Source organism: Erpetoichthys calabaricus, chromosome 2, assembly GCF_900747795.2.
Source record: "Erpetoichthys calabaricus chromosome 2, fErpCal1.3, whole genome shotgun sequence".
Classification (NCBI taxonomy): Eukaryota; Metazoa; Chordata; class Cladistia; order Polypteriformes; family Polypteridae; genus Erpetoichthys; species Erpetoichthys calabaricus.
The window spans coordinates 39421901-39440158 of record NC_041395.2 but is presented as its reverse complement, the minus strand read 5'-3'; the positions used below and the strand labels follow the sequence as shown (position 1 = coordinate 39440158).

The window sequence follows — 18258 nt, the reverse complement described above, 5'->3', positions numbered from 1 at the left end:
GAGTAGTCACAGCAGCATAAAATGAACAACAGGTAATGGATAAAACATCACATATCAAATACAACATCAGACCAGTGGTCTGCTTGAGTGGACATTGAGTAGCTCTATGACTTGTGCATAAAAACTATCCCTCATGAATGACTAGAATATTTCGGGGTTCCTAACCTTGAATGGGTAGCTGAATCCCATCTTTATTGCCACCTGTCAGTCGGGACATTCTATGGCCTCTTGTCTACTCTCCCTGGTTTATACTCTTTCTCTCAGCAGAAGGTCAGTCGTCCCTGACTCCTTCCCTTTTGGGTCACTTGCCTTATAGCAGGTTTGTTATTTTCACTCAGCCTTCATCTCGTCCTCTTTTTCTGCTGGTTTCAAAAGATATATAAGTCGTAACATCAATCAACCCTTAAACCTCCTGCTACCACGCAGGCTCAGACTTGTATTATCTCCCCAGTCAGTGTGTTGTTCTCTCTGCTATGAAGCTCTGATGGGACATTTTTGTTGTCTTCTATTATTGTTATTCAAAAAAAAAACCACAACAATCATAAGACAATGTTCAAAGCAGTCCATCGGCAACCACAAATATTCATGTTACAACAAAGTACATTTTTTGCATGTTTCATTTTTCACCTTTGTATTTGCATTTAAATACAGCTGAACTTAAATTTTAAACACAATAAACTGTAGAAGATTGTTCGCCCACTTAGCTTTGTGTATATGAAATCTCCCAATCAGCAATACCCAATTTATAATGTACTGTATCATCATTACTCTAGATGTGTTATCGCTCACAGAACACAACACACAGACGAGTTCTTTAAAGTTAACATCAATTTTAAGAGTTCCAGACATGTAATGTTTAATTTCCACTCAAAGAAATTGTGTATAAATACAGGTAGTACTGGGTGTTGTACCGTGTTAGCCATTATGAATGTGGTGAGAAGTCGAGTAAAATGACACCTTTTATTAGTGAACTAAAAAGATTACAATATGCAAGTTTAAGAGGGCAACTCAGGGCCCTTCTTCAGGCAAAATTTAATACAGAAAGTGGAGTTCCCTGAGTTTATATACACACTAGGACTGATCCCCCGTGACCCTGTGTTCGAATTCAGCGGGTTGGAAAATGGATGGATGGATGGACTAGAACAGATACAACATTGGTAAACCTTTAAGTTTTATTTGTTGTTATTGGAAAACCTTTAAGTTTTATTTGTTGTTATTTATTTATTTGTTGTTTCTTGTCCTAGTGTGTATATAAACACAGGGAACTCCAGTTTCTGTATTACATTTTGCCTGAAGAAGGAGCCTGAGTTGCCCTCTTGAGCCTGCTTATTGTAATCTTTTTAATTAGCCAATAAAAGGTGTCATTTTACTTGACTTCTCACTGTATAAATACAGGGAGATGGAACTTATGGCTTCTCCTGCTGGGTCCATGGCACTTCATAAAGTATTGGCTGGTGTAGATAAGCCCTTGTGACTGGTTAAGACACTTTGCAGTTTAGGCTTCCTTAAGTTATTTTCAAAGTCAAAGTGAACTTTATTGTCATCTCAGCCATATACAAGTATACAGACAGACGAAACTGTGAAGCTCAGGGTCCACAGTTTAATAACGTGACATGCAAATAATAAATTTAAAATAGAATTAAAATTTAAAATTAAAACACAAACAAGACAAGACATTGTGCAGAGACAAGACAAAGAAGTAGCAGCAATATTGATGTGTAAGATATGTAATATAATAAATAATAGATATATATAATACAGAAATGATCAGTGTATGATAATCGTTGTTTAAGACGTGTGTAAACAATGACAGGTCAGAATGTTTCACAGCAGAAGGATATCAAGAGTCTCAAATTTTTTCCATGTCCTGTCATTAAAAATATATTGAAGAAAGAATTATTAGACCTTACGTTATATCTTCGCTACTCAAAACATCTCTGCCTGTACTCCTTGTACATTGAGAGCTCAGTAACTAGTGGTAATGGACTGATGTCACCGATGGCTTATGTTTATGCATAGAACTTGGCCTAATTTGACTTCACTTTAAGTCAATGTTTGTGTAGTGCTCCTAACTGAATAAAGGCCTACAGTGCTTACACAAATTTCAAAATGATAAAAGTATTAAATGAAAGTGAAGTACTAAAGTTGTTATCATTAGCATCCATTAATACACATATTAACGGTTAAACAAAATCATGCAAGAATAAGTTTCCGTTTGTGTAAAAACTGTGATATAGCCAGATAACAATAGATGAGAAGAAAAGAGAAAAGTACTGTATTTCATTCCTCGAGAAAATTCCAGAGACTAAATAACAGAAGTCACAGTTCTGAGGACCTACAGTGAGCCAAGTAACCACTCTCCCTTTTCTAAATATTATGCAATATTATGAGTACAAGCTGTAATCCGTAGCTGAACTTTATAAATTGCTGGAAAATGAGCTCAACATAACTCTGGCAATCTATTCCTTCCCCAGGCCAAGAATGCACTTGCACATGCGTTGCAGTCTGCCCGGCATGACTGTGACTTACTTCGGGAACAATTTGAGGAGGAGCAGGAGGCCAAGGCAGAGCTGCAGAGAGTGCTGTCCAAGGCAAATGGGGAGGTGGCACAGTGGAGGAACAAATATGAGACGGATGCCATTCAGAGGACTGAGGAACTGGAGGAGGCAAAGTATGTTCTCAGTTGTGCTCTTTTCTGCCCCAGCAGTTATTTTATGTTGTGTTTTGTTGATCTGTCTTTGCAAGCTGCATTGAATTATTGCTTACTTCTTACATTTGAATTCCTTGAGAACTATATTGAACAACTTACTTTGTCTTATTTTGAATAGTTTCACAGGACTAGTTCAAAGTCGAGCAGCATCCCAGAGTGCTTATATATCCCAGACAGATTTTAAATATTGTTGCCTTCTCTGTAAAGTTTCTTCAAATAGATGGATAGATGGCTTTTTCTATTCATGTAAGTGGATAGATAACAAAAGTGTAAGAGGCTTGAAGTGTTCTTGCGATGGTGAAGCTTTTTGCACGGCCTGTGCTTAAAGATCTTGACATAAGACGAGCAAAAAGCTTTCCTTTCGAAAGAAAGTAAGCAGCGATATTGGTAATTCTGTAGGGACCCAGGTCAAATATGTAAGTGTGTCAATTGAAATTTAGTTAAATCAGCGAACTATGGTAGACATCCTCCTCTGGGTCAGCTCATTAAGGATGCAGTTAGATTTGGTTTAGCTTGGTGTGTAATATAAAATGGAAGGGAGGACACAGAAGAGATTATAAAAATATCAAGTATCAAATAATTCCTAATTCACTCATATGTCAGTATTATGCTTATGCTGTGTTCGCCCTATAAACTTGAAACTATGATTCTGACAATTTGGAGAAAACAAAGCTACTGAATTCTCTGATTTGTAAAATAATGCCGACCTTTCACCTTTTTATATTAAATAAAATAAAAAAATATAACTTGGTCAGCCAGAAATGCCATTGTTGTCCTTGAATTACATTTGGAACGAAATGATACATGTTTAATACATTTAGTTTGCTCTTTGTTTTCACATAAAATATACAGTTTAATTCTAGCTGTTTAATGGCATCTTCGATTGCACTGACTTGGGAAGGTGAAAGATCAAAGGTTGGAGCTCTGAAAACTCAGGTAGCATGTGAACGCAGCATACATAAGCCTGACACTTGCTGAACGGACAGACATTGCTGAAGTTTTGTTGAAACTCCCTCTACACCATTTAAATGCCAGATGATATGCTGACTCGCACGAGACAGTAAGGGACCGAGGGACAGTGCGAATGTCAAAAGATGGGCACAGGTCAGAGCTGGGAGTCAGAATGCACTTTTCCCCAAAGCCAAAAAACAATAAAAAAAGCACTCAAAATAAACCGGAGGAGAGATTTGTTAACTGGGAAATTTACAAGAAATAAGTCGTAGCACTATGATTGATGGGTTTATCCTTCAAGCTCAGTTTCCCCAATCAATGATTGGACTTACCTGTATGTATATCATCGTCAAATTGACATCATAAAAAGAGAGTTTGCTGATGAATTCTTTGGGAGGATTACCATAGAAATGGCTGATACATTAACCTCAAAATGGTGGCGCTCACGGGAAAACTGAATGGTGTCACGATAAACTGAAAATAAATTAGAAAATTTGCTAAAGTCCATTATACACTAAATGAGTTATAGATTCTGAACCTCTGAATCTCAAAACCCCAGAAAAAACGTATAACACACCAGATTTCCAGGAGGTACAGCATATGCACAATACAATTTAAAGCGTACAAACAATGACAGATGTGGTCTCACCCTGTTCTCTCCGGTTGTTGGGAGGACGATTTTTAATTCTTCATTAAGGTTGGGCTGCTCTCTCATAACAAGGAATCCTACAAGGCCGTATTGTCTTAGGAATGTCAACCAACACTAATGTTCACAGCTGACCACGAGGGTCATTTCCGATGTTTGCACTCTTACCAGGTAACAGGCTATAGTTTTCAATTTTGCACAAAAAGATGTATTTCACACATTGTGTCAGGCATTATCAGCCAGACAAGGATAGAGATACCTAGTATCAGTCTGGAGTGGGAGAAAGTAAAATATTAAAGAGAAGTGCATTGCAATTTGAAATTGTGGAGAGCTTTTTGAATTTGCTGTAAGAGCAAGCATGGAGAATCACCAGATAAGAGAATAAAGCTGAAATCTGGCAGCTTCAGCAATTCTCAGGTTGGTTTAACTTTGAAGACAATGAGCTGTACAGCTCCACTTGGATCACACAGTGCCGCAGATTTTGGTGAGTTGCATGCTGTCCAACAACGAGAATGGAAGTTGTTTTGGATTCTCAAGATTTAGGCTGAATTCCAGGGGCCTCATGTATAAATGGTGTGTACGCACAGAAATGTTGCGTACGAACGTTTCCACGCTCAAATCGCGATGTATAAAACCTAAACTTGGTGTAAAGTCACGCACATTTCCACAGCACCTCATACCCTGGCGTACGCAATTTCTCCGCTCGTTTTTGCAGACTGGCGGCACCCAGCATCAAAGCTGTGCTACTGTTCCTGTGTGATCACCCTTTCTTTCTTAGATCCACATTCCTGACGCGGCTTTATAAATACACTGAAACTAACTGCATATTGTTTATTAGTGTAATGCATCTGATTGTAATTAACCTGCAGCAATATAATGGTCCAGGGAATAGCCATAGTATTCCAAATACCATAACTGTTTTAGCGTTGTAACTCTCACTGCATCTTCTTCTTCTTTCAACTGCTCCCGTTAAGGGTTGGCACAGCAGATCATCTTTTTCCATATTCCTCTCACTGCACCACTCGGAGTATTTATATCACTGTATCTGAGTGTGGAATCACAGTAGCAACTGATTGGAAAGAGAATTATCGGTACACAGCATGAAGCAGACGCTGCCTCAACCACCGCAAAACGCTTCAGAGACTTTCCTGTACGGACTTCGCGGTTTAGAAAAAGTTTCATCCCAAGAACTATAAACGCACTCAGTCACTCCATCAAGTGCTCCTTGTGGAACTGTTTGTACTTATAAGTACAATTACCTCACTGTAACCTTGCATTACAGTTAAAATGTTGCACAACCTGCGCCACTTTATACAGCACGTATTTACATATGAAGACGATATCATTTTTAAGATGAAATGCAGCAAAATATGTTGATTATATTATACAGATAAAACTTTAACTTCATTTAAATAATCTGTATTGTTAATAATTAAACATGTGAGGACACGGCGCCGCAGCGCTAGCTAGTTCAGGGATTGTTCCTGCATTGCGTTGTATTGTTGCTGGTGCTGACGTGACACTGGAAGGATAGATGGATAGAATAATTAAACATGTACTACGAAGATATTTTAATGTTCCTTAAAAGTTCTGAAGAATCGGCGTTCTAAACTTACAAATGGCTTCACGTCTATTACAGAGCTGATTGTGTGGCGATTGGGTATTTGGAGAAAGAAAAGTAAGGACAGGAATTGGAGGTTAGTACGTTTGAAAGAGACAGTACTGCTGTGATAAATTATTTCATCGAAGGTTGCACATGGCGCAGCAAGCCTCTTGCGTGAGACATGAACAAGCACTGTGCCACCGTGTTCCCATGTTTAATAACATGCTTTAACTCCTATCATCATGAAAAAGATATCACGTATACATCTCAGTATTTTAATTATTCAGAGAGCTGTAATATCACGAATGTAATGGATTCTGTGTCCTGTCGGAGAAAGAGAAAGAACGGAAGCACGTAGTGATTCACACACATAGAAGATCAAATACAGAACAAAGCATTTAACGTGCTACTTTAGTTACAATGGGGTTTGAGAAACTAGTAAATTAAACAATTTTAAGATGAAGTTTATGATGTTCTACTTTAATGGCAAAATAAACTACGTGATTAAAGTGGAAATTTCGAGATTAAAGTTGACATTTCGTGCTTTTTTCCCACTGTGTGCCTATTTTTTTTGTCTGTACCCTAATAAGCTTTCATAGGACACTCAGACGGTGGGCTACGACTTGCCTTTTCACAGCGACTTTGATATGTGATTTCTTTTTTATTTTGGGCATTGTGCAACTTTGTGAACTTGAGCTTTCGAGTTTCTCCGACACTCTGTCACTCGATCAACTTCCTTTTGTTGATTATACCACTGTTTAAACCAACAAATAGTACGTTTTTCCTTTGCCTCCACTTGGTATTTGCTGAAATTCTTATACTTTCCCCCATGCTTTTAATAATAATAATAATAATTCATTACATTTATATAGCGCTTTTCTCAGTACTCAAAGCGCTATCCACACAGGGAGGCACCGGGAAGCGAACCCACAATTTTCCACAGTCTTCTTACTGCAAAGCAGCAGCACGTTTTCCCATTGTCTTTTCACAGAAGGCTATTTATATTGATTTGCATATTCAAAGAGGCGTAATTCTGGGAGGAGTTGGGGCGGGACAAAAGGCGCGTGCACGTACGTTACTTTTCACGCTGATCGGGATTTATGTAGTGGAAGAACGCGAAAGTTTGCGTGCGCACAGATTCCTGCATCTGGATTTTTCTGTGCGTACGCACATTCCCGCTTTTGTGCTTACGCCATGTTATAGGGTGAGTTCTACACACGGCGTTATACATGAGGCCCCTGGTCTTTAGCAACGTGACTCAATAGCACCTTCATACAAAACTCTTGAGAATAACAACAACAACAGAATGTTTTCATACAGCAGTGTAGCCCAAAGTGCTTTACAAGATGACAAAAAGAAAGCTACAAGAAGAAAAAACAATTAAAAATAAGTGATAATATTAAAGAATAAATAACAACACCACGAGGTAAGGTCAGATGACAGATTTCCGGGAGAACAGAAAAAAAAAACAAACAAAAACTCCAGTTAGTCCGAAGAAAATAAATAAACAAATAAATAGTGCAGGGGAGATTGAAATGAAGACACACTTTGGGTGTAGAGTGTATGGTCTTTTATGGTAATATTCTGGATGTTGTGTTATAATATATACATTATTATAATGTGCATTTGTATTGACACGCGTCACACGTGTCAATCAGTTAAACTGACTTCAGTTATTTCTTACATGAATTCATCTTCTACATTTTTCCTTTGCTGGCTGATCTAGTTCCTACCTCCATCTTCTTCTTACAGTCATTTTTCACACTTACTTCTCTTAACCAACCAGAAAGAAGCTGGCACAGAGATTGCAGGAGTCTGAAGAAGCTGTGGAGGCCGTCAATGCCAAATGTTCCTCCCTAGAAAAGACCAAGCACCGGTTACAAGGAGAAATTGAGGACCTCATGCTGGATCTGGAGCGGTCAAATGCTGCAGCTGCAGCCCTAGACAAGAAGCAGAGGAACTTTGATAAGGTAAAGTTGTATACTGTATATGAGGGGGCTCATCTTTGTTGAGGATGTTGTTTTATGGTTCTTTTCCACTTTTTATAGGTTGTAGCAGAATGGAAACAAAAATTTGAAGAATCCCAGAGTGAGCTTGAAGGATCACAGAAAGAATCCCGAACCCTGAGCACTGAATTGTTCAAACTAAAGAATGCCTACGAAGAAGCTCTGGACCATCTGGAAACTCTTAAAAGAGAAAACAAAAATTTGCAAGGTACACCCCAAAAAAGATTTACGATTATACAGTGAGAAGCAACCTAAGATGCATAGAATCTCACTTATTGCATGACATCTGTACAATATGAACAATAATATCGGATTTAAGAACTCTGAAGTGACTCTGTTTGACTTATGCTTCCACATAATGAATCTGTGATTAAGCAAATGCTGATTGTGTTCAGGGTGGCATGGTGGCGCAGTGGTAGCGCAGCTGCCTCGCAGTAAGGAGACCTGGGTTCGCTTCCCAGGTCCTCCCTGCGTGGAGTTTGCATGTTCTCCCCGTGTCTGCGTGGGTTTCCTCCCACAGTCCAAAGACATGCAGGTTAGCGATCCTAAATTGTCCCTAGTGTGTGAAAGTGTGTGTATGTGTGTCCTGCAGTGGGCTGGCACCCTGCCCAGGGATTTGTTCCTTCCTTATGCCCTGTGCTGGCTGGGATTGGCTCCAGCAGACCCCCGTGACCCTGTGTTAGGATATAATGGGTTGGAAAATGGATGGATGGAGTATGTTATGTCAAGTTGTTTTTAGCCTCTGGTGTCTGCCCAGTCCAACAAATTGATGCTGGAAAAGCACTTTCACACAATGACGGTAAGAACACACCAGTGAGACGGGTATTCAAGAACTAAAGTACCAACATTCAAAAACAGGAATTGTGTGTCCACGTCAGAAGGAATTCCTTTCCCAGAATCCCCTAAGTTTTTTTTATGGGTCCCTCTCACTGAGGACTATTCCTTTGTCCTATTTAGCCTTTTGGTGTTTGTATTGTCCCAGTAAACCTTTTGCCTGCTTGACTCCCAATTCAAGATTCAGTAGTCTTTTTTAGAGTGTAGCTTTGGCCAGTGCCATATGCAGTAATGACAAAGAGAGAATGTCATTAGCCAAATGTCACAGGCTGAAACTGCCCAGTGGAAGGCTTTCCTTTAGTTCAGGGAATGGTGGCTTGTAATCCCAATGTTGTAAATTTCATCCAAAGTTGGTAGCTCTAGGTTGTTCGCCCCGAGTAATTCCTCTTAAAAAAAGGCTCACAGTTACTATGAGTTGAATTAAACGGCTAACAAATTTAGTGTCAAGTTTAAGATGTAGCAGTAACTACAAACTACCTGCACCTAATAATGCTACAAATTATGGTGTTAGAGTAAGTCAAATATGTAGAACATTTCAGATAAAAACTATGATGTGCTACCTTCTCGAGAGGTTGGTTACTTGCCAATGACCTTACTACATTAATTCCATCTTACCGAGAACCATTAGAAGAAGTTGCTTTTGCCAGATATATTAGGAATATCATTTCTTGGCACACTGTACCTTATTCAGTTGATCTCTTGGTGGGAAGAACCTTGTTTGGCTTGACCCAGATTGTATGTCGTCCTACTGAATTTAGTATGCACCAGATTTTCATTAAAGTTTATATAATCCCATCCATCCATTGTCCAACCTGCTGAATCCGAACACAGGGTCATGAGGGTCTGCTGGAGCCAATCCCAGCCAACACAGGGCACAAGGCAGGAAACAATCCCGGGCAGGGTGCCAACCCACCGCAGAGTTTATATAATCTCATCTGAGATTCAGTGTTCTTCATAAAAACTTTCATCTACTCCCCAGATAATGCCTAAAAATGGACATTAACTATTTTGGAAATCAATATTTAAGACGCTACAGGACATTCACAAACTGAAATTGATCCAAGGTTAGAGGAACACGGATAACATAGTATGAAGTCAGCTCAAGTTTACAGATTTGCCAGTTCATTTACTATTCCTTCTTTGCTGTTTGAGGCAGTGTCCGCTATCAGTTCAAGCCTCTTCAAGCCATTTAGTCTGCTGATCTTACATGAAATCTAGTATATGGTACATGTCGACTATGTCAAAATGAAATGTGGACCATCCACACTAAGAGATGCTCAGGTTAGTTGGTTCTCAAAGGCACAGCAGAAACCACATTCTTAGTAAATGGGTGTGTTGCATTGCATAAGGTTTTTAAATTACAGTTGTCTTTTTGCCCCTCATATCTAGGATTTTCCAAGAGGGATCTGCCTTCTAAAAGCGTCAACAGCCTCTTCTGTCCTTGAAATGAAGGGGCTAACCAGTTAAATATTGGAAAGCTAAAGTAAGAGTAAACTTCTGTTGAAGCAGAGCAATCCTTCATGCTAAACATCTCTCTATTGTCCCCAGAGGAGATTTCTGATTTAACAGAACAGCTAGGAGAAGGTGGTAAAAGCGTGCATGAGTTGGAGAAAGTCCGCAAGCAACTGGAAATGGAAAAAGCTGAGCTACAGACGGCTTTAGAGGAAGCTGAGGTTAGTTACCTTTAAAATGGTATCCATTACATTGTTGTAGGAAACTTAACATTAGAGAAACAATAACTCTTCCACATTTTTTATATTAATAGCTGCACTTACAAATTTTCACCCTATTTTCCCACATAATCTCTTTTTGCATCTTAACTAGATTGTCATTTTCTAAAGGGGTCTAGACGTCTGATTAAACATAAGTATTTGGGGTATCAAGTCACATTTTACTGTGAAATTCGTGGTAATAATTCGAAATATCTACAGGCGTCCCTGGAGCATGAAGAGGGAAAGATCTTGCGTGGCCAGCTGGAGTTCAACCAGATGAAGGCAGATGTAGACCGCAAGTTGGCAGAGAAAGATGAAGAAATAGAACAAGCCAAGCGCAACAGTCAACGTGTGGTGGAATCCCTACAGACCTCACTGGAATCGGAGACCCGTAGCCGTAATGAGGCCCTCCGCTTGAAGAAGAAAATGGAGGGTGACCTGAATGAGATGGAAATCCAACTAAGTGCAGCCAACAGACAGGCTGTAGAATCACAGAAACAGCTCAAGATGGTACACGCCAATCTTAAGGTAATAAAAGAACTGTTGATAAGTCATAACTTGTAGTGTTCTGGTCATATTGCTGGAAATACCTGCCCAAATCTGAGGGCATATGACACTCGCCCTTGTCAGCTGTCAAAGGTGATGCTTCTAATATAGACAACAATTAATACATATTCAAGAGGATCTGTGAATTTGCAGGTCATCTCATGTCATTTTCTGACCCTCTTAATCCAGACCAGGGTGGAGAAGGGGTTCTGGAGCCTACCCCAGCTAGCATAGGGCACATGGCAGGAACAAACTCTGGACAGGGTGCTCGTCCATCTCAGGACAAATACACACACGGTCAAGTTTAGCATCACCAATTCACCAGCCTGCATGTCTTTGGACTGTGGGAGTTAACCAGAGCAATTGGAGGAAACCCACACAGACATGGGGAGAACATGCAAACTCCATGGAGGACCCAGGACACAAACTCTGGTTTCCTTACCGTGAGGCAGGTGCACTAACACTGGTCCAGCAAAGTCTGTGGGTGTCACAGAAATCAATGGTGCAGCACAAACAGAGTGTGCTGAATAAATACTCCGCCAGGAAGAGGAAACTGAAGACAGGCAGCCTCAGTTACTTCCTAAAAACACGTAACACTTACAGTTTAAAAGGACAATCCCTTTAGTACAAAATACCTTCACTAATCAAAGAACCTCTGTAGAGAATTAGCAAAATAATGATTCTTTTTTTCAAACTGCTACATTTATGTAATTAATAATTAGACCTTTATGACAAGAACAAGCCCAAAATGTTTGTCAATCTCTATTCACCAAAAAAAAACATCAAGTCAAGTTTGAAAGGTCCCTGAAGTCCTGCTCCCCACCACACTACTTGGTAATTTATTCCATGTGTCTGTTATTCTTTGTGTGAAGAAAAAGTTGAAAAATTTATGTGAAATGTACCCTTAACTGGCACTCCTCTTTGTCCTTGTGTTCCTTCTGAAGAAAGTAACAGCTGTGATCCACTGTATTAATTCCTTTCACACTTTTAAAAACTGCAATCATGTCACCTCTTAGTCTCTGCTTGCTTGAACTCACAAGGTTCAGCACCTTCAGGTCGGACCCATTTTTATGGACTCAGCCTAGTTGCTCTCCTCTGAACCTTTTCTAGCTCTGCTATGTCCTTTTTGTAGCCTGGAGACCAAAACTGAACACAGGACTCCAGATGAGGCCTCACTGATGAGTTCGGTAACTTAAGCATAACCGCCCTTGACTTGTACCTCCAAACATTGTGCTATATAACCTAACACTCTAATAGCTTTCTTGATTCATTCTGTACACTGTCTGGATGAAGGTAGTGATGAGTCCACATCCTTCTCATATACCGTAGTGTGCATTCAAGCTTCAAACCTCCCGTTGCTTATCTAAATCTAACATTTGTACTACCTACATGGAATACTTTACATTTACTTACAATGAACTTCGTCTGTCCCAAATCATCCCAAGCCTGTTTTCTTTCCAGGTTCCCCTGTAATGATTCCTGACTACCTGCCATTCCCCCTAGCTTGGTATCATCTGCATGCGTCATAACACACTGGCTGTCTGTTATTTGTTCTGCTTATTCAGATCATTTACGCATTTTAAAAAGAGCAGCTGCCCTAATACTGATCCCTGAGGGGCACCACTTTTAACATCACCTAATTTTGAAAAAGTTCTTTGCATCGTCACCTTTCTTTTTCCTTAATAATAAATATTGACAACTAGAAAAAATACAAAAAGCAGAGCATTGTACTCTCTCTTCTGTTTTTTTTCCCGTTTTTCTGTGGTGGCGACTTGCGCCACCACCACCTAATCAAAGCACCGTGATGTTCCTACATTGATGGATTAAAAGCCAGAAGTCTGCATGACCATCATCATTAAGTCCTTCCATGAGGACCCTAAATACAAAGAGGACTATTTCATTTATGTTAGGTAGAATGCCCAGAGGGGGCTGGGTGGTCTCATGGTCTGGACCCCCTGCAGATTTTATTTTTTTCTCCAGCCGTTTTTTTTTTTTTTTTTCTGTCCTCCCTGGCCATCGGACCTTACTCTTATTCTATGTTAATTACTGTTGTCTTATTTTAATTCTTATTTGTCTTTTATTTTTCTTTTCTTCATCATGTAAAGCATTTTGAGCTACATTATTTGTATGAAAATGTGCTATACAAATAAATGTTGTTGTTGTTGTTGTAACACTCATAAAGTGTAGAGCTGTAGACAGAGCCGTTCTCAAGCTACAGCTCTTATGAGGTCAGGCTTGGCAGTTGTGTAATGAAAATGTTGTGCCACCAATGTCAAGCTTATTTTATTAGATTTGCTTTGACCCTCGACTTTGTAAATTAAGCATTTTGTCTATTTTACCATTAATACCAGTACACATTTGAGCTACTTGTTAATGTGAAGAACAACTCAAAAGAGTAAAGTATTTCCTGATAATCAAAAATGTTTTTGAAAGGTACAGTAATCCCTCCTCTATTGCGGGGGTTGCGTTCCAGACCCCCCCGCGAAAGGTGAAAATCCGCGAAGTAGAAACCATATGTTTATATGGTTATTTTTATATTGTCATGCTTGGGTTACAGATTTGCACAGAATACGGGAGGTTGTAGAGAGACAGGAGCTTTATTCAAACACTGCAAGCAAACATTTGTCTCTTTTTCAAAAGTTTTAACTGTGCTCCATGACAAGACAGAGATGACAGTTCTGTCTCGCAATTAAAAGAATGCAAACATATCTTCCTATTCAAAGGAGTGCTTGTCAGGAGCAGAGACTGTCAGAAAGAGAGAGAAAAGCAAACAAATCAATAGGGCTGTTTGGCTTTTAAGTATGCAAAGCACCGCCGGACAAAGCAGCTGCAAGGATGTACAATGTGAAGGTAGTGTTTCAGCATTTTTTAGAGGAGCGTCCGTATCCTCTAGGCCAGTGTGCGAACAGCCCCTCTGCTCACACCCCCTCCGTCAGGAGCAGAGAATGTCAGAGAGAGAGAGAGAGACAGAGAAAAACAAACAATCAAAAATCAATACGTGCTGTTTGATCTTTTAAGTATGCAAAGCACAGTGCAGGAAGCATATCGCTTGACAAAGCAGCCACATGTAAGCCCAGCAAGGAAGGGAGTAATGTGAACATAATCTTTCAGCGTTTTTTGAGGAGCGGCCGTATCCTCTAGGGCTGCGAACAGCCCCCGTGCTCACATATATTTGAGGAGTTTTGTTTAATACGTAATACGCGCTCTGGTTGGGTAGCTTCTCAGCCATCTGCCAATAGCGTCCCTTGTATGAAATCAACTGGGCAAACCAACTGAGGAAGCATGTACCAGAAATTAAAAGACCTATTGTCCACTGAAACCCACGAACCAGCGAAAAATCCGCGATATATATTTAAATATGCTTACATATAAAATCCACGAGTGAAGCCGCGAAAGTCGAAGCGCGATATAGCGAGGGATTACTGTATTCTAAATGTGGTCTTGGTTTGCTTTTGTTAAGTGCTTTCAAATTTTATTTTGCCCTAAGAGTTCTGTTAGCCAGTCACTGTCATTTAATATACCGCCTGTTGTAACTAACTGACAATCGTAGCAGTTTGCCATTCACATTTCTGCTGCTGAGTATTGATTTGTTTAATTTGGACTGAGACAGTCACAACACGCTTAATCATTTCGGTTAGCATCCCCCATCTTTTTTACCTTCTTTCCTTTACAGCTCTCCTATCTTCCATTGGTCATCCTCTTCCTATGTTCTTTATTCATATACCGCTTATATCCTCTACATTCTAATATGTTTAATTACTCAGGCGATTATACTTTTGTTTCATTGCTGCTTTTCTGTGAACACTTTCATCTTGTATCTATGTTTTTATTACCTATCTTTTAGGTAATTTGACCTAAAATTTGACCCACACTCACATTTGGCCAATCTATGAATCGTCAGTTAATCTAACATGAACATATTTAGTGCCATGAGAAGAAAACCAGAGCACCCAGGGTAAAATCCACACAGACACCGGGAGAACATGCACAACATCCACATAAAGAATTTGAACTCTGGACTCTATGCCACTGTACAAGGCAAACACGACAAGCAAAAAATACAACTTAGTCAGCTGATCCAATTTTACAGCCAGAATTATCAGACATGGGTACGCTGTCTTGGTGAAACAAACTTGCTCAGCAACGATCACCTAAATTTTAGGTGACTCCTAAACTGGGTGCCCTCTTGATATCTATCCCATTTCAAACCTCTGCAGGATTCACAACTGCAGCTGGACGATGCAGTCCGTGTCAGCGATGAATTCAAAGAGAACATTGCCATTGTGGAGCGTCGCAACAACCTCTTACAAGCAGAGCTCGAGGAGCTGCGCAACATCCTGGAACAGACAGAAAGGGCCCGTAAGCTGGCTGAGCAGGAGCTACTTGACACCAGTGAGAGGATGCAGCTTTTACACTCACAGGTGAAGCTGGCACCAGTGGCAAATATATAACACAAATCACAATTTGAGAGATGGAAAGTAACACTGATACCTTTTTTTTTGCAGAACACCAGCCTTATAAACCAGAAAAAGAAGTTGGAATCAGACATATCTCAACTGCAGAGTGAAGTGGAAGAGTCAGTACAAGAATGCCGAAATGCTGAGGAGAAGGCAAAGAAAGCCATTACTGACGTGAGTCTTTATTTCTCTGCCTCTGTTTCATGTGGAGAGGAATTTTGTACAATCCTGACTGCTAATATACTGTTATACGGTAACTGTTTGTCATGGTGATTTATTGATATCCATCTGTATTATCCTGCAGTGAGTAGAACTCCACAAACTTGTTTCTATATAAGTCTACTGTCAATCTGTAGATTTAACACACACACAAACCCCATACACTTAGCAACTGATTATGAGTGACGTTGGCACAGCTTATCACTCCTCAGGACTCCACTTTGGGACTCACAAGCTTTGGTGTGTCCCCTAACATAACTTAGATCAGGGGATCTCAATCAGGGCCCAGGACAGTCACATTGGCTGCAGTTTTCATTCTAACAAGTTTCATAATTAGAGGACACTCCTTGCTGATAATGAAACTTGGTATTCATTTTAACTGCCTTGAAGATTTTCCTTTTTTGAGAACATTATACATATTTAAAGGACTGCTAAGGAGGTACTGAGGGATTTGGAAATTGTAGAGGGAGAAGTGCTGCTCAGATTAAATAAGCTGAAATCAAACAAATCACCAGGACCAGATAATACTTACCCTCGAGTTCTTAAGAAGGGTAGCGAGTACACATATAAACCCATATTTTTAGGAAGTCACTGCACACTGGAGAGAATCTGAAGGACTGGAAAATGGCAAATATCATCCCATTATATAGAAAGGGTGACAGGGCAGATCCAAGCAACTATAGACCAGTAAGCTTAACATGTATCACAGGAAAATTAATGGAAGGAATTATTAAGGATAAGATTGAGCAACACCTGGCAAGGACAGGAGTTATTAGGAACAGTCAGCATGGGGTCAAGAGAGGGAGGTCGTGTTTTACTAACATGCTGGAATTCTATGAGGAGGCAACAAAAGGATACGATCAAAGTGGAGCTCATGATATTATTTATCTGGACTTTCAGAAAGCATTTGTTAAGGTGCCACATGAGAGGTTGGGCATCAAATTAAAAGAAGTGGGAGTTCAGGGTGATGTTTTTAGATGGGTGCAGAATTGGCTCAGACACTGGAAGCAGAGGGTGATGGTGCGAAGAACCTCATCAGAACTGGCCGATATTAAGAGTGGTGTTCCACAGGGGTCAGTGCTAGGACTGCTGCTATTTTTAATATATATAAATGATTTAGATAGGAATATAAGTAACAAGCTGGTTAAGTTTGCAGATGATACCAAGATAGGTGGATTAGCAGATAATTTGGAATCTGTTATATCATTACAGAAGGACTTGGATAGCATACAGGCTTAGGCAGATTTGTGGCAGATGACATTTAATGTCAGTAAATGTAAAGTATTACACATAGGAAGTAAAAATGTTAGATTTGAATACACAATGGGCGGTCGGAAAATCGAGAGTACACCTTATGAGAAGGATTTAGGAGTCACAGTGGACTCTAAGCTATTGACTTCCAGACAGTGTTCAGAAGCCATTAAGAAGGCTAACAGAATGTCAGGTTATAAAGCACCCTGATGTGTGGAGTACAAGTCACAGGAGGTTCTGCTCAAGTTTTATAACACACTGGTGAGGCCTCATCTGGAGTACTGTGTGCAGTTTTGGTCTCCAGGCTACAAAAAGGACATAGCAGCACTAGAAAAGGTCCAGAGAAGAGCGACTAGGCTCATTCCAGGGCTACAGGGGTTGAATTATGAGGAAAGATTAAAAGGGCTGAGCCTTTACAGTTTAAACAAAAGAAGATTAAGAGGTGACATGATTGAAGTGTTTAAAATGATGAAGGGAATCAGTACAGTGGATCGAGACTGTTATTTTAAAATCACACAGTTAGAAACTTGTTAAGGGTAAATTTCGCACAAACATTAGGAAGTTTTTCTTTACACAAAGAACAACAGACACTTGGAATAAGCGACCAAGTAGTGTGGTAGACAGTAAGACGTTAGGGACTTTCAAAATTCGACTTGATGTTTTTTAGAAGAATTAAGTGGAGAGGACTGGTGAGCTTTGTTGGGCTGAATGGCCAGTTCTCATCCAGATTGTTTTAATGTTCTAATGTTTTGTGGACCAGGACAGATTTACACTTCATGGTCCTTCCCTTTCCTCTCCCATTCATTTTTAAAGTTCACAGTTTTGACTGGAATCAAGTTTGCTGGAAGTTCCTTATTTGCAACTCATTATTAAATGGTGGCTGGTAAGGAAAACCGGAAACAATGAAGACCTAAATGTAGGTACTTAAAACTAAAATAGCCAATTAAGTGGTCTGAATCGTAACAAGCGAGTTAACTAAAATTAAGAACAAAAAATATTGCTTTATCAACAAATTAATGGTTTCTTATTAAGAAAATGGTTGAAGTGAAAGCCTGCAGACCTCCAGGATGATGATTAAGGCCCCACACAAATGATGATAAAGACTGACACACCTTAGTCCCCAAGGACAACCTAGAAACATGGAAGTTGGTTCACCTTGGTTAATGGCACTTACCAGCCGATGAGTCATTACTTCTACCGTGCTGTCCCCCTTAGCCTGCTAACACTGTAGACAGGAAGGTGGTAATTTCACTACAGAAGGTGCCCTGCATCTACTTGATGGTTTCAATCACTCATGATATACAAACAAAGTAACAGAAAAGT

The 18258-nt window shown here is 39.8% G+C and overlaps 1 protein-coding gene across 1 annotated transcript in view; it reads left to right on the top strand.

Moving 5' to 3' along the window:
• LOC114645786 (myosin-6-like) overlaps window positions 1-18258 on the top strand; it is a 63483-nt gene that overhangs the window by 39800 nt on the left and 5425 nt on the right. Inside the window, exons 30-36 of the mRNA XM_051922289.1 lie at window positions 2475-2671; window positions 7697-7880; window positions 7959-8124; window positions 10299-10423; window positions 10682-10990; window positions 15226-15429; window positions 15514-15639. Coding sequence (XP_051778249.1) covers window positions 2475-2671; window positions 7697-7880; window positions 7959-8124; window positions 10299-10423; window positions 10682-10990; window positions 15226-15429; window positions 15514-15639 — 1311 coding nt within the window. The remainder of the gene's footprint in view (window positions 1-2474; window positions 2672-7696; window positions 7881-7958; window positions 8125-10298; window positions 10424-10681; window positions 10991-15225; window positions 15430-15513; window positions 15640-18258) is intronic.